General features: G+C 35.9%; 1 protein-coding gene across 1 annotated transcript; it reads left to right on the plus strand.

The window, feature by feature from the left end:
* Positions 1-5,636: 5,636 nt before the first annotated feature.
* On the plus strand, positions 5,637-10,905 carry LOC109807889 (TMV resistance protein N). Its single transcript, XM_020370581.3, has 5 exons — positions 5,637-6,890; positions 7,204-8,314; positions 8,419-8,700; positions 8,867-9,856; positions 9,942-10,905. Exons 1-5 carry the CDS (start codon positions 6,382-6,384, stop codon positions 10,434-10,436), a joined length of 3,387 nt encoding a protein of 1,128 aa, XP_020226170.2. The 5' UTR covers positions 5,637-6,381; the 3' UTR covers positions 10,437-10,905.
* Positions 10,906-14,398: the final 3,493 nt, after the last annotated feature.

Below are 14,398 nucleotides of genomic sequence, written 5' to 3' on the forward strand. Positions count from 1 at the left end.
TTGAGAAGGGTCAGATTAGGGTAAGTGGGAGAGTGTGTCATTCTTGAAAAATAGAGCAGCCAAGTGAGAGAGAGAAGGAGAGAAAGTTTCCCGCACAAAAACAGAGAGGGTTCTGTGTTTTCGCCGGTATGAAGTCTTTCACCGTTGGATTGAGCTGATTTTTGGATAGTGAGTTCCAAACGTTAGGTTCTTCATTCTGACCGTTCGGATCGTCAATCTGAGGTCTGGTTTGTCAAAGAACAGCTTCGTATCAGCAGGTCATTTTGTGAAATTTTTATCTTCATTGTTCTCATTTCTAAGCTTTTGTGCTTAGTTAGTTTTGACTGATTGATAACACAATTTGGTGTGTTTATTAGAGACTCTGTTGTACCCCATTATTGATCATAGTGGAATTTTCATTGGTCTGGACGACTCGTGGTTTTTATCCTACATTGAGGGGTTTTCCACGTTAAAATTGTCGGTGTTCTTGTCTTTGTTTAAATCCTGTTTTTGCTCTATTTGTTTGATGCTCCTCACAGATTCTCGCAAGTAAGGGAGATTGTATTTCCGCTGCGTTATTACTTTTTTTTGTAGAGTTGTTATTGCATATTGGTCATTTCTCCCATCACAGTGGTATCAGAGCTCCAGGTTAAGGGGCTATTTGGCTTGCGTGAATGATGGAGGCACATACAAAAATGATATCTTTGAATGGAGCAAATTATCACTTATGGAAGGGCAAGATGAAGGATTTGCTATTTGTGAAAAATTTGCATCTTCCTGTTTTTGCTTCTAGTAAACCGGAATCCAAGTCGGATGAAGAATGGGATTTTGAACATCAACAGGTATGTGGATTTATCAGGCAGTTTGTTGATGATAATGTTTATAATTTTATTTCAAATGAGACACATGCAAGAAGCCTATGGGATAAGCTTGAGTCCTTGTATGCTTCCAAGTCGGGGACTAATAAATTGTACCTGCTGAAAAATTTTGTGGAGTTGAAGTACAAGGAAGGGACTCCTATTTCAGATCACTTGAGTGAATTTCAAGGACGCTATGATCAGCTAGCAGGAGTGGGTATAAAATTTGATGATGATCTATTGGGGTTATTCCTATTAAACTCTCTACCGGATTCGTGGGAGACATTTCGGGTTTCCATGATCAGTGCTACCCCTAATGGTGATATTTCTTTGCAAATGGCAAAAAGTGGTGCACTTAATGAGGAGATGAGAAGGAAGACACAGGGTACTTCATCTTATTCAGAAGTGCTTGTTACAGAGAACAGGGGGAGAAGTCAGAGGAAAGAACAGAAGAGTGGTAGAGATAAAAGCAGGAGCAAGTCCAGATCCCGGTACAAGAATGTGGAGTGTCACTATTGTCATAAAATGGGGCATATACAAAAGAATTGTTTTCTGTGGAAGAAAAAGAGCAAAGACAAAAAGGGTAAGCAGAGAGAAAGAGATCATAATGATGGTGATCGTGTTACTACTGCTACATGTGGTGACCTTGTTTGTCTTCATGATTATGACATTGTTAATCTTGTATCCGATGAGAGCATGTGGATAGTTGATAGTGGTGCTACACTGCATGTTACATCCAGGAAGGAGTTCTTCACATCTTATACTCCAGGTGATTTTGGAGTATTGAAGATGGGTAATGATGGAGTGTCTAAGGTGATCGGTGTTGGTGATGTTTGTTTGCAAACCAACATGGGAATGCAGTTGTTGCTTAAAGGAGTTAAACATGTTCCAGATGTTCGCTTCAATTTGATTTCTGTGCAAGTACTTGATGATGGTGGATATGATAACCACTTTGGTTCTGGAAAGTGGAAGCTCACCAAAGGTAACTTGATTGTAGCCAAAGGGGAGAAAAACTCTAAGCTTTACTGGACAAAAGCTTTGGTTGCTAAAGACAGTGTGAATGCCATGTATATGGAGTCATCTTTGTGGCACCGAAGACTTGGTCACATCAGTGAAAAGGGGCTGAACTGTTTAGCCAAAAAGGATATGCTTCCAGGATTGAAGAATGTAGAGTTGGAGAAGTGTTCTCATTGCATGGCTGGTAAACAAACCAGAGTATCCTTCAAGAAGCATCCTCCCTCCAGGAAGTCAGAGTTGCTTGAATTGGTGCATTCTGATGTTTGTGGTCCGTTGAAAGTAAAGTCCTTTAGTGGCGCACTTTACTTTGTTACCTTTATTGATGACTGTTCCAGGAAACTATGGGTCTATGCTTTGAAGACAAAAGACCAAGTGCTGGAGAAGTTTAAGGAGTTTCATGCCTTAGTTGAGAGACAATCAGGCAAGAAGCTGAAACGCATTCGTACTGACAACGGTGGTGAGTATTGTGGACCCTTTGATGTCTATTGTAAACAGCATGGTATTGCACATGAGAAGACTCCTCCTAAAACTCCTCAGCTGAATGGTTTAGCGGAGAGGATGAACAGGATATTGATTGAGAGAGTGAGGTGTATCCTCTCTGAAGCTAAGTTGTCCAAGCATTTCTGGGGTGAGGCACTGTACACGGCGGTACATGTTATCAATCTTAGTCCTGCTGTTGCTTTGAATTCTGAGGTGCCAGACAAAATTTGGTTTGGCAAGAATGTTAGCTATGATCATTTGCATGTCTTCGGTTGTAAGGCATTTGTTCATGTTCCAAAGGATGAAAGATCTAAGTTGGATGCGAAGACCAGGCAATGCATCTTTATTGGTTATGGTCAGGATGAACTTGGCTACAGGTTGTATGATCCTGTTGGGAAAAAGCTTATTAGAAGTCGTGATGTGCAGTTCATGGAAGATCAAACCATTGAAGACATTGATAAGGTGGAGAAGTCTACACCTAAGGAAGATGGTAATGTGGCTGATGTTGATCCAATTCGGTTATCAGCTAATGAATTGGATACTAATGTTCATAATGATGAGCAACATGGTGATATTGATAATCAGCAGGTTGGAGATGAATTAGAGGTTCCAATTGGTGATGCTCAACATGAAGATGATATGGTACATGATGATGATCATGATGATGCACCTGAGCCACCACAAGTTCAACCTAGGAGATCTACTAGGCCAAAACAACCTTCTAAGAAGTACACTCCTAATGAGTATGTTTTGTTGACTGATGAGGGAGAACCCGAATGTTATGATGAGGCCATTGAGAGTGAAGAAAAGCAAAAGTGGTTGGATGCTATGCAGGATGAGATGAAATCTCTGCATGATAATCACACTTATGACTTGGTAAAGTTGCCTAAGGGTAAAAGGGCCTTAGAAAATAGGTGGATTTTCAGGGTGAAGCAAGAGAGCAATTCTACATCTCCCAGATACAGAGCCAGATTAGTTGTGAAAGGCTTTAGACAAAGAAAGGGTGTTGACTTCAATGAGATTTTCTCACCTGTGGTAAGAATGACGTCCATCAGAACTGTGCTAAGTTTAGCTGCTACTCTTGATCTAGAGGTTGAACAGATGGATGTGAAGACAGCTTTCCTTCATGGTGATTTGGAGGAAGAGATTTACATGAAGCAACCTGATGGTTTCCTTATTGAAGGAAAAGAAGACTATGTGTGTAGGCTACGAAAGAGCCTATATGGTTTGAAGCAGGCTCCAAGGCAGTGGTACAAGAAGTTTGAATCTGTTATGTGTGATCAAGGCTACAAGAAGACTACTTCTGACCATTGTGTTTTTGTTAGAAAATTTTCTGATGAAGACTTCATCATCCTGTTGCTGTATGTTGATGACATGCTTATTATTGGGAAAGATGTTTCCAAAATTGACAGGTTGAAGAAACAATTGGGTGAGTCATTTGCCATGAAAGACATAGGAGCTGCTAAGAAGATTCTTGGTATAAGCATCATTCGTGATAGAAAAGATAAGAAGCTTTGGTTATCACAGGAGCACTATATTCAGAAGGTGTTGCAGAGATTCCATATGGAAAATGTTAAAACTGTAAGTACTCCTCTTGCTGCTCATTTTAAACTGAGTGTTAAACAGTGTCCTTCAAATGAAGCTGAGAAGATAATCATGAGCAGAGTTCCTTATGCATCTGCGGTGGGTAGTTTAATGTATGCAATGGTATGTACAAGACCTGATATTGCACATGCGGTTGGTATAGTCAGTAGATTTCTGTCAAATCCAGGTAGAGAGCATTGGAATGCTGTGAAATGGATTTTGAGGTATCTTCGTGGTACTAGTGGTTTGAAGCTTTATTTTGGAGGTGATAAACCTACTTTGGTGGGTTATTCAGACTCAGATATGGCTGGAGACATTGATTCTAGAAAGTCCACTTCAGGCTATTTGGTTAAGTTTGCAGGGGGAGCTGTGGCTTGGCAATCAAGATTGCAAAAGTGTGTAGCATTGTCCACTACTGAAGCTGAGTTCATTGCACTTACTGAAGCGTCCAAGGAATTGTTATGGGTGAAGAAATTCTTGCAAGAGCTTGGTTTTGTGCAAGACAAATACCTATTGTATTGTGACAGTCAAAGTGCTATTCATCTTGGTAAGAATCAAACTTTCCATTCTAAATCCAAACACATTGATGTGAGGTATCATTGGATACGTAATGTTTTGGATGCTAAGCTGTTGGAGTTAGCTAAGGTTCATACAAATGATAATGGTGCTGATATGATGACCAAGGCATTGCCAAGAGGAAAGTTTGAAGTTTGTTGTGACATCACCGGTTTGGCGGATCTCTCCACATAGTTGTGAGGGGGAGATTTGTTGGGTTTGGGCTCCCATCCTATGTGGAGAATGGGCCCAAATTGTGTGGTCCACTATGCCACACTTAACCTAATTGAGAAGGGTCAGATTAGGGTAAGTGGGAGAGTGTGTCATTCTTGAAAAATAGAGCAGCCAAGTGAGAGAGAGAAGGAGAGAAAGTTTCCCGCACAAAAACAGAGAGGGTTCTGTGTTTTCGCCGGTATGAAGTCTTTCACCGTTGGATTGAGCTGATTTTTGGATAGTGAGTTCCAAACGTTAGGTTCTTCATTCTGACCGTTCGGATCGTCAATCTGAGGTCTGGTTTGTCAAAGAACAGCTTCGTATCAGCAGGTCATTTTGTGAAATTTTTATCTTCATTGTTCTCATTTCTAAGCTTTTGTGCTTAGTTAGTTTTGGCTGATTGATAACACAATTTGGTGTGTTTATTAGAGACTCTGTTGTACCCCATTATTGATCATAGTGGAATTTTCATTGGTCTGGACGACTCGTGGTTTTTATCCTACATTGAGGGGTTTTCCACGTTAAAATTGTCGGTGTTCTTGTCTTTGTTTAAATCCTGTTTTTGCTCTATTTGTTTGATGCTCCTCACAGATTCTCGCAAGTAAGGGAGATTGTATTTCCGCTGCGTTATTACTTTTTTTTGTAGAGTTGTTATTGCATATTGGTCATTTCTCCCATCAAAATCATACTCTAATTCTAATTGACAAACCACACATCATATTTAAGTAACTATATCTAATTTTTCTTTCAATTTTGTTTATCTGAAATTTTTTATTACGTGTATGATGCATCGTTTTAACCCTTTTAATATGCCTTTATTTAGCCTTTTAAGTCATTCCATCTATCATTTAATTCTCCTTTCTTCTATTTCAAATAATTATTAATTATTTATTTAAGACAGTTATTTTTCCCTTCCAGTATTAATTATATGAATGATTATGTAAGCCTTTTAACAAAGTTAGTGTATTGAGTTTGAAACTGTTTCAGGGTGCTGTTTCTTATATATGTATACGACCTGATAATGTACATTGTGCCAATGGTGGAGGTTTTAATCTGAATAACGCTCAATTGGTCGAACAAAAACTATTTTAATTATATCATTACACATTAAAATTATCTTATTCTCTTCAATCGACAAAACATGGCAATGGAAAACTAAAGTGAAAATCATTGTAACTTAATTTTTTGGAAGGAGGGTTGAAGATTCTTAAAGGCAACTATGAGAAACTTTAGTGAAATGTAGAAGCCGCCAAGAAAAACTAGCGGCTTTTATTTAATTATATATATTCTTTAATTATATATGAGAAACTATGTTGAAGCATCCAATTGGAATAAAGGTTGAAGATTCTTTAATGCCCAAACCACAAAACCGTTTCAGTGGAAAAAACAGGACATTCAAAAAATAATGTTTTCATATACACTAACGTTAAGATAATTGAGCAGCCAACTTGGACTTCATGCAATAGTGGCAATTGCAACTTGATTTCGTCTGAATCTCAGTGCAAAGTCTCAGAAACTTGGTAGAACCTTCCAATAACCATTTCTCTTTACCTCAATACATAATCAAACAACTTCATTCACAGCTTCAACCCTTCATTTCTATCACCCGTTCTTGCTTTTGCATTTGCATCTTTACACAAATTCTATTGCACATCTTTCATTCTCTACAAGTTTGTTTCCACTTTTGGCAATTGCAATGGCATCTAACGCCATCATCCAATGCAGCTCCTCTTCTTCTCACATGATAAGGACTTATGATGTGTTTGTCAGCTTTCGCGGTGAAGACACACGCAACAACTTCACTTCCTTTCTCTTTCATGATCTCAGTAGAAATGGCATTGTGGCTTTCAAAGATGATACGCATCTCCACAAAGGTGAATCCATTGCACCCGAGTTGCTACAAGCCATTGAAGGGTCTCGCCTTTTCATTGTGGTCTTCTCTAAGAACTATGCTTCCTCCACTTGGTGCTTGCGTGAATTAGCACACATATGCAATTGCATTCAAACTTCACAAAGGTGTGTTCTTCCTATCTTTTATGATGTTGATCCTTCAGATGTGCGAAAACAGAGTGGATGCTATGAAAAAGCCTTAGCAGAACATGAAGAAAGATTCAGAGAAGATAAAGAGAAGATGGAGGAAGTGCAGACATGGAGAGAATCTCTCACTCGAGTGGCCAATCTCTCTGGTTGGGATATCCAAAACAAGTAAATAATCTTCTCTCATTTCTTGATGGTTCTTTATTTCTTACCTATATAACACTACCTTATATCCATCTGCATATATTCATCATTACATTGTTACGTAGTTTTCTTGTTCTTACTATCCCTTTCTAAAATAGAGTTGAGAGAGGTTGAAGACATAACATGTAGATTGCATACAAACAAATATGCCTTTAATATACTTAGCATTTAAAATAGGAAAAAGTACTGTATTATTTTCATTTCCCATTCATGTACATCCTCTGATTTGGTTCTTTAGGAGATAATTTGGCATTCTTTATTTTCTTTTAAATTTCAGGCCACAATACGTAGAGATCGAAGAAATTATTCAAAAGATAAAAAATATAATGGGTCATAAATTTTCGTGGCTTCCAAAAGATAATTTAGTTGGAATGGAATCTCGTGTTGAAACATTATCAAGGATATTGTATTTAGAGTTGGTTAATGATGTTCGTGTTGTTGGAATTAGTGGAATGGGTGGGATAGGAAAGACAACTCTTGCTTATTCTTTATATGAAAGAATCTCTGAACAATATAAATTTTGTTGTTTTATTGATGTAAGCAAAATTTATCAAGCTTCTGGTACTATAGGTGTACAAAAACAGTTACTTTCTCAATGTCTTAAAGAAAAGAATCTTGAGATTTCCAATGCTTCTGAGGGAACATGTTTAGTATGGGAAAGGTTACACCATGCAAGGGCACTTATTGTTCTTGATAATGTTGATCAAGATAGGCAACTAAATATGTTTACAGGAAATAGGGAGACTCTGTTACGTGAATGCCTAGGTGGAGGGAGTAGAATTATCATAGTTTCTAGGGATAAACATATATTGAGGAAATATGGAGTAGATGATGTTTATCAAGTCCAACCATTGAATGACGAAGATGCTACCCAATTGTTCTACAAATATGCTTTCAAAGGTAATCATATTATGACTGGTTATGAGGAGTTGACATATGATATACTATCACATGTTCAAGGCCATCCTTTGGCAATTCAAGTATTGGGCTCATCTTTGTTTGATCGAAATATCTCACAGTGGAAAAGTGCATTGGTTAGATTTAAAGAAAATAAAAGTGACAATATTATAGATTTCCTGCGATTAGGTTTTGATGAGTTGGATAACCTAGAGAAGGAGATATTTCTAGATATTGCTTGTTTCTTCAACAATGAAAAGGAAGAAAGGGTGATGGAGATTCTAGATTTTCGTGAATTTCATCCTGAATATGGTCTACAAATTCTTGCTGAAAAATCACTTATAACTGTTGAATGTGGACATATTCGTATGCATGACTTGTTGATAGATTTGGGAAGGTGCATTGCTCGAGAAAAATCACCTAAGGAGCCAATAAAGTGGACTAGGTTGTGGGATTACCAAGATCTGCACAAAGTTATGTCAAACAATATGGTAAAATATTATTTGAGTTTTTGAAATGTTAGGTTCTCATTTTTCTACAATCTGTAAATGCTTCCAAAGATCTAACATTTTCTTCCCTTTTTACATTATTATAGGAATCTGTAAATCTTGAGGCTATAGCTGTTGTAGATTTCCTAATGGAGTTTGATGAAACAACTATAAGGGCAGATGCTCTATCAAAAATGAGTAAACTTAAGTTTCTCAAACTTGAATTTGTGAACTTTTGTGGCAACCTCGATCATCTTTCTAATGAGTTGGGATATCTTAGATGGGGAGATTATCCTTTTAAGAGTTTACCTCCAAGTTTTCAACCGGACAACCTTGTTGAGTTGTCTCTACGTGTGAGCAACATCAAACAATTGTGGAAAGATAGAAAGGTAGTGTAGATTGTTATTCTAGCTTTTTCTATTTTGTTTTTCAATTAATAAATAAAAATACAAACTCTCTTATGTTATTTACTTTATCTCATATTCACTTAAGAAAGAAAAGAAAGGTTGAATATCACTATTAACTTTGTTTCCTACTATTGTCCCTTCTTTGCAGCATCTACCGAATTTAAGACATTTGGACCTCGCTCATTCCAAAAACCTAATCCAGATACCAGATCTTGGGGAGGCCCCAAATCTTAGGTTGTTGGATTTGAATGGATGTAAAAAACTCAGGCAGCTTCATCCATCTGTTGGTCTTTTAACAAAGCTGACTCTTTTGAATTTGGAAAAATGTAAAAGTCTTATCAAGACACCACATTTCAGAGAGAACCAAATTCTTGAAACACTAAATTTACGAGGATGTAGACAACTCAAGGAGATCAATCCATCCATTGGTCTTCTGCAAAAGCTTACCTTTTTAGATTTGGATAGGTGTGAAAATCTAATAAGCTTACCCAATAGCATATTGTGCCTAAGTTCTCTAGAATATTTGAATCTCTCTCGCTGTCCGAAATTGTTTAATACCCAGTTGTTACATGAAGCAAGGGATGAAGAGCAAATGAAGAAGCTTTGCATAGGTGAATCTCCGATTTGTTCCCACTCAACATCGTCCATCATGAAAAAGTGGTTTAAGTCACCTTTACATTTGTTGCATTCTAGAGCACGTAAAGGTCCAGTTAGTCGCTTGTTGCCTTCCTCGCCTACACTTGGTTGTATGCGTGAACTTCATCTAAATTTCTGCAATTTAGTTCAAATACCTGATGCTATTGGAAATTTACATCTCTTAGAATCCCTATGTTTAAGGGAAAACAATTTCGCCACACTGCCGAGCCTCAAGGAGCTTTGGAAGCTGTACTCTTTAAATTTACAAGATTGTAGGCAGTTGAAGTATTTTCCTGAGCTTCCTTCGCGAACTGACTTGTCATCAGAAAGATACCAGCTCCCAGAGTATTTAAATAGGGATCTTTATGACATAAGAGAGCATTTGAGAGTTGAGGTTTACAAGTACAAGAAAGCGGGATTAAATATTTATGGTTGTCCAGAATTAGTTGATTTGGAACGTTGCACTAGCATGGCTTTTTCATGGACGAGACAAATTCTTGAGGTGTGTCCACTCCTTCCTTTCTTTCTTTTTCTTTGTGTGTGTGTGGGAACCAGGAACTAACACATAGTTATGTCTGTGGTACTAGGCTCACTACCAATACAAACGTCCGTGTCTGTCATACAATGATGTGTTTCCTCTACACATTGCAAGTATTATTAGAGGAAGTGAAATACCCAGTTGGTTCAACAATGATCACGAAGGCATAGGCAGTTTAATAACCTTAGATGAATCTCCCCTTATGCAGAAAGACAATAATTGCATAGGCCTTGCTTGTTGTGTAGTATTTGGACCTCCTTCTAGAATAATGGCTCCTCCCAAAACAGAATCAGTTCGTCGTTTTCGTGCTGAGATTCCATTGTTTTTGGGAGAAGATCAAGTCACGGAAGATCACTTGTGGTTGTTCTATTATGCTTTACCACAATCGTTGTTGACATGCTGGGATGCACATTTCAAATTGGAAATTGAGATAACAAACATTGGAAGTTGGACTTTTGAGGTGAAGAAATATGGGTATCGTTGGGTATATGAGAAACCCCTAGAAGTATCAAACTTGATAATGATGCACAACCCAAATTCGTGAGCTTGGAAGCACAACTTTTTGGCAATTGAGGAAGCCATGCATGTATCAACTGCATATTTCTGCTACACTTCCATAGTTCCATCCTATAGAAGGATTGGAGGCATCATCCAATATGGATGCAAGATTAGTAACAATAGACCAAACAAGGATGCACAGTAGAATTCAAATTCACAATGACTCCATGGATGTCTTTACAAGTTGCACTAAGATTAAATTTAGTGCTACTTTGTTTGATTACAGAGGGAAGAAATGCTCTTGGTCTTTTATTTTATTTTATTTTATTTTTTTTATTTTCTCATTATTTAAAAAATGTAAAGCATATTAAAGTTGTTCCATAATCAGTTTCCGCATCTTGCATCTGTAGGATCCTTCTGTTGGTAAGCATATGATTCTTTTTCTTTTGTTTTATATGTTTCTAATCCTTTTTATATTGACATAACCTAATATTATGCTCCTTTTGTTGGTTTTATTCAAGTTATATTACTCATGATTGCAACAATAGATTTTAAAAAATGATTCCTTGAATTTGTCAATGTAATAATGAGGACATTGAAAAAAAGGAACAAGATTGTAGAGTAACTAGAAAGGAAATGAGGGAAAATATATTTGAAGTTCGACTTACCTTATCTTTGTTTTATGCATTCAAGTCTTATATACTTCAATCAAAATAGAACTTACTTCTGTTTCATATTTTGATCCAAACAGTCATTGCCCTGTTCTCTGATATTGGAGGGCATGACTAGTCTCAAGGATTTTGATTCCTAACAAAATAATTGGAAAACAAAATGAATTATTTGCTGTATTGTTTTGAAAATTAAATTGAAGATTGAACAAACAAGGCAAATGCTTCTAAAAACCCAAAATGATTGTTAGAGAGACAATTTTACTCAAATTGAAAATTGAAGATATAAGTTGCTTAGAAAGGATAAATTTAAAGAGAAACAATTTTACAAGACTGCCCAGCCATAAGAAGCCTTCCAAACTGTACTACTTAAACTTACAACATTGTAAAGAAGTTGAAATATTTTCTTGAGCAACCTCGGTTGTCATCTTCGTGCTAGAATTCCGGTGGATTTTGATGAAGATCTACGGAAAATTGTCTGTGCTTGGAGCTCCATTTTTTTCCTGCCATTTAATTCCACTCTGTTTGAAATGGGTAAGAAATGTTTCATTTCTTTTCTGCCATTTAATTTTAAGTAAATTATATGAGTTCCTCTCTAAAGTTTCATGAGACACACAACTCTCCAATGATAAAATATTGTTTACTTTGGATTTACATTCTCAAAATTTTGTTTTTGGTTATCATCAAAAAAGTCTTTAACTAATAGAGTATGTGTATGCTTTATAAATTCTTGTTTCTCCTCTTATTTTAACGATGTGAAACCTTATTTATATCTCACATTATGGAGTGTCAACATAATGTTTTTCAAAAGATGATTAAGAGATAGAAAAAATAGGGTGTATGTATGTAATTTCACAAAACATCAAGGTGTGTTTTACTCTAATTTTTTTTAATTTGTCTTTACTGTTTTTCTGTTAATAAATTTATTAATCTCATTCTAAATTTGATGTACAATATGAGTTATTGAATAAAGTAAGTTTGAGTAAGTCGATCCCTCCTTATATATATATCATGGTTTTAAATTGCGGACCGCAACACGTGTTGCGGCCGCAATATTGCTGTTGCTACCTTGTCCGCAACGGCATCGGACCGCAATTGCGATGATACTCGAAATCACACATTTTTCCGCAACGTAACGGTGTTGCGTCCGCAACACATCTGCAATGTACCGCAATACATTTGTAATGCGATAAATTGATACTATAATTTTAAAATAAATTAAATTATTCATTAAAATAATAAGATATTTAAAAAAAAGGAATTAAAATGTATAAATCCTTAAAAATAAAATATATATTGATAATTATAAATTTTTTATATTTAGTGAAAATAATTAATAATTTCACACCGCAACAACCGCAATCCGCATCGCAATACCCGCAATCGCAGTAACTGCAACCGCGACCGCAACCGCAATTTAAAACCATGATATATATAAATGGTACAAAATATAACAATACATAAATGGTGGAAGCCTCGTTTGGGCTTATCTTGTACAAAAGTCAACCTATGTACTTCTATGGTATATACAAAAGAATTCTGACCCAATCCAAAATTAGTATTTCTAACTACACACAAAATGACGCAGAGCTTTTAAAGTTGGCTCTGCAATTGCACCACTAAATCCTGCATCAACTTAATCTTTTGACTGAGTTTATTGGACAACTTAACATCAGTTTGAAATATGATATAAAGGAGTGGCAAGGTTTTGATGTTGTGGTGAAGAAATATGGGAATTGTTTGGTAAATGAATAGGATCTAGAACTGTCAAAATTAAGAATGATACATAGCAGAAATTCTTCAGCTGTGAAGCACAACTACTGATGGAAGCATCACAGTGAGGAACTTGATATAGACCTGTGTATTGCCTAGAATTAGTTGAAAGGGAACTCTGCACTGGCAATCTAGCATGACTGTTTCTTTTGGTTGTAATTTACCAGAGGATGGTACAATTTTTTATCCTCTTTATGTAACTTGAAACAAAATCAGTGAATTTTATGTCTAGTATGCTCTTTGTTAGTGTAGAGTTGTATGATGCACCAATCATGTTTTATTCTAGTCATTTTACTTTGACAGCTGGAAGAGTAACTTTTAAAAAAAATACTCCTCGTTCGGTCAATTTAATAATCTCGGGACATAAAATCAAGGAACAAGATTTCAGACCAAGTGGAAAGGAAGTGAGAAAAAAAAAATAATAATAAAAGTGTGTTGATATTAGCTTTTAACAATGTCTAAAAGTAAATCCAACTTGACTGCATCGAAAGCAAAATGGAAATCACGAATGTGAAATAAAGAAAAACGCAATTATGAGAAGGCTTCCAAGAAAAAACGCCAAAACCGCATTATAGTGTTTCTCTTGTTTATATCCTGAAACAAAATTGTCCTTGCTTTGCAACCTTGTTTCAAATGCTATGCATTTGTTTTGACAATAATTATTTTGATTAGAATCTTCATTAGTTTTCTTATTCTCTATTAATTTTTTCTTTCTAATTTATGCAATTTTAATTCCTTTACAACAAGCACAATCATTTTGCTTCTTTCAAATTCCGAGGTGAGCAATTTTTTTTGTCTTATTACATTTCGTGAAATTTATTAAATTTCAATTTCCGTTTTTCTTGGTTTTAAACCTAATACAAAGGGTTACATTACCTATGATCTCAAAAATAGATCCATCACAGTTTTTAGACTTGTGGTGTTTTATGAAGATTGTTTTCCTTATATATCAAGGATAATTCTTCTAATCCTTTGTTTGTTTTTCCTACACCTGATAAACCCAATTACCAATTTAGTGTTTCATGATAATGCCATCGTTTGATGCACAGTAGAATTCAAATTCACAATGATATTAAAGTTAGTAGCGACTCTGATTGATTACATATAGAAGAAATGCTCTTGGTCATCGTTTCTTTTTATATTATTTAAAAAGTGTAAATTAGCTATATTTTTGGCCCTTAACTCCCTTCTAGTTTTTTAATTTGTGTTTGTATATTATTTGACTGATTTTACTTGTAATTCTACAGAATGATGAGATATTGTCTGCTTTGGGCTAAGCTGTCACGATTTTGCTTTTGATCATCATCCCAAAGGCTTCTCAATCATTGGAATATGTATATACTTTATAAATTGTTATTTTTCTTCTTATTTTATCAATGTGAGACTTGTTTGTATCCCAACATTTTCATACGAGTGGTCGTTCACACAACTTGAAATAAATCTTGGCAAAATGGAGAAAAGATGCTTCCAAACTCTCATGGGAAAACACTATCAAATTGTTGCACAATCAGTTTTCACATCCTGCATCTGTAGGGCCCTTTTGTTGGTAAGCATATCATTCTTTTTC

This window comes from Cajanus cajan, chromosome 8 (assembly GCF_000230855.2).
Source record: "Cajanus cajan strain Asha chromosome 8, NIPB_CcT2T_4, whole genome shotgun sequence".
Classification (NCBI taxonomy): Eukaryota; Viridiplantae; Streptophyta; class Magnoliopsida; order Fabales; family Fabaceae; genus Cajanus; species Cajanus cajan.

Excerpts from the sequence above, each read along its gene's own strand:
- LOC109807889 (XM_020370581.3), top strand. The coding sequence starts at position 6,382 with ATGGCATCTAACGCCATCATCCAATGCAGCTCCTCTTCTTCTCACATG. Across the intron at positions 6,891-7,203 it reads GGTTGGGATATCCAAAACAA|GCCACAATACGTAGAGATCG; the intron begins GTAAATAATCTT and ends TTTAAATTTCAG. Across the intron at positions 9,857-9,941 it reads GGACGAGACAAATTCTTGAG|GCTCACTACCAATACAAACG; the intron begins GTGTGTCCACTC and ends CTGTGGTACTAG.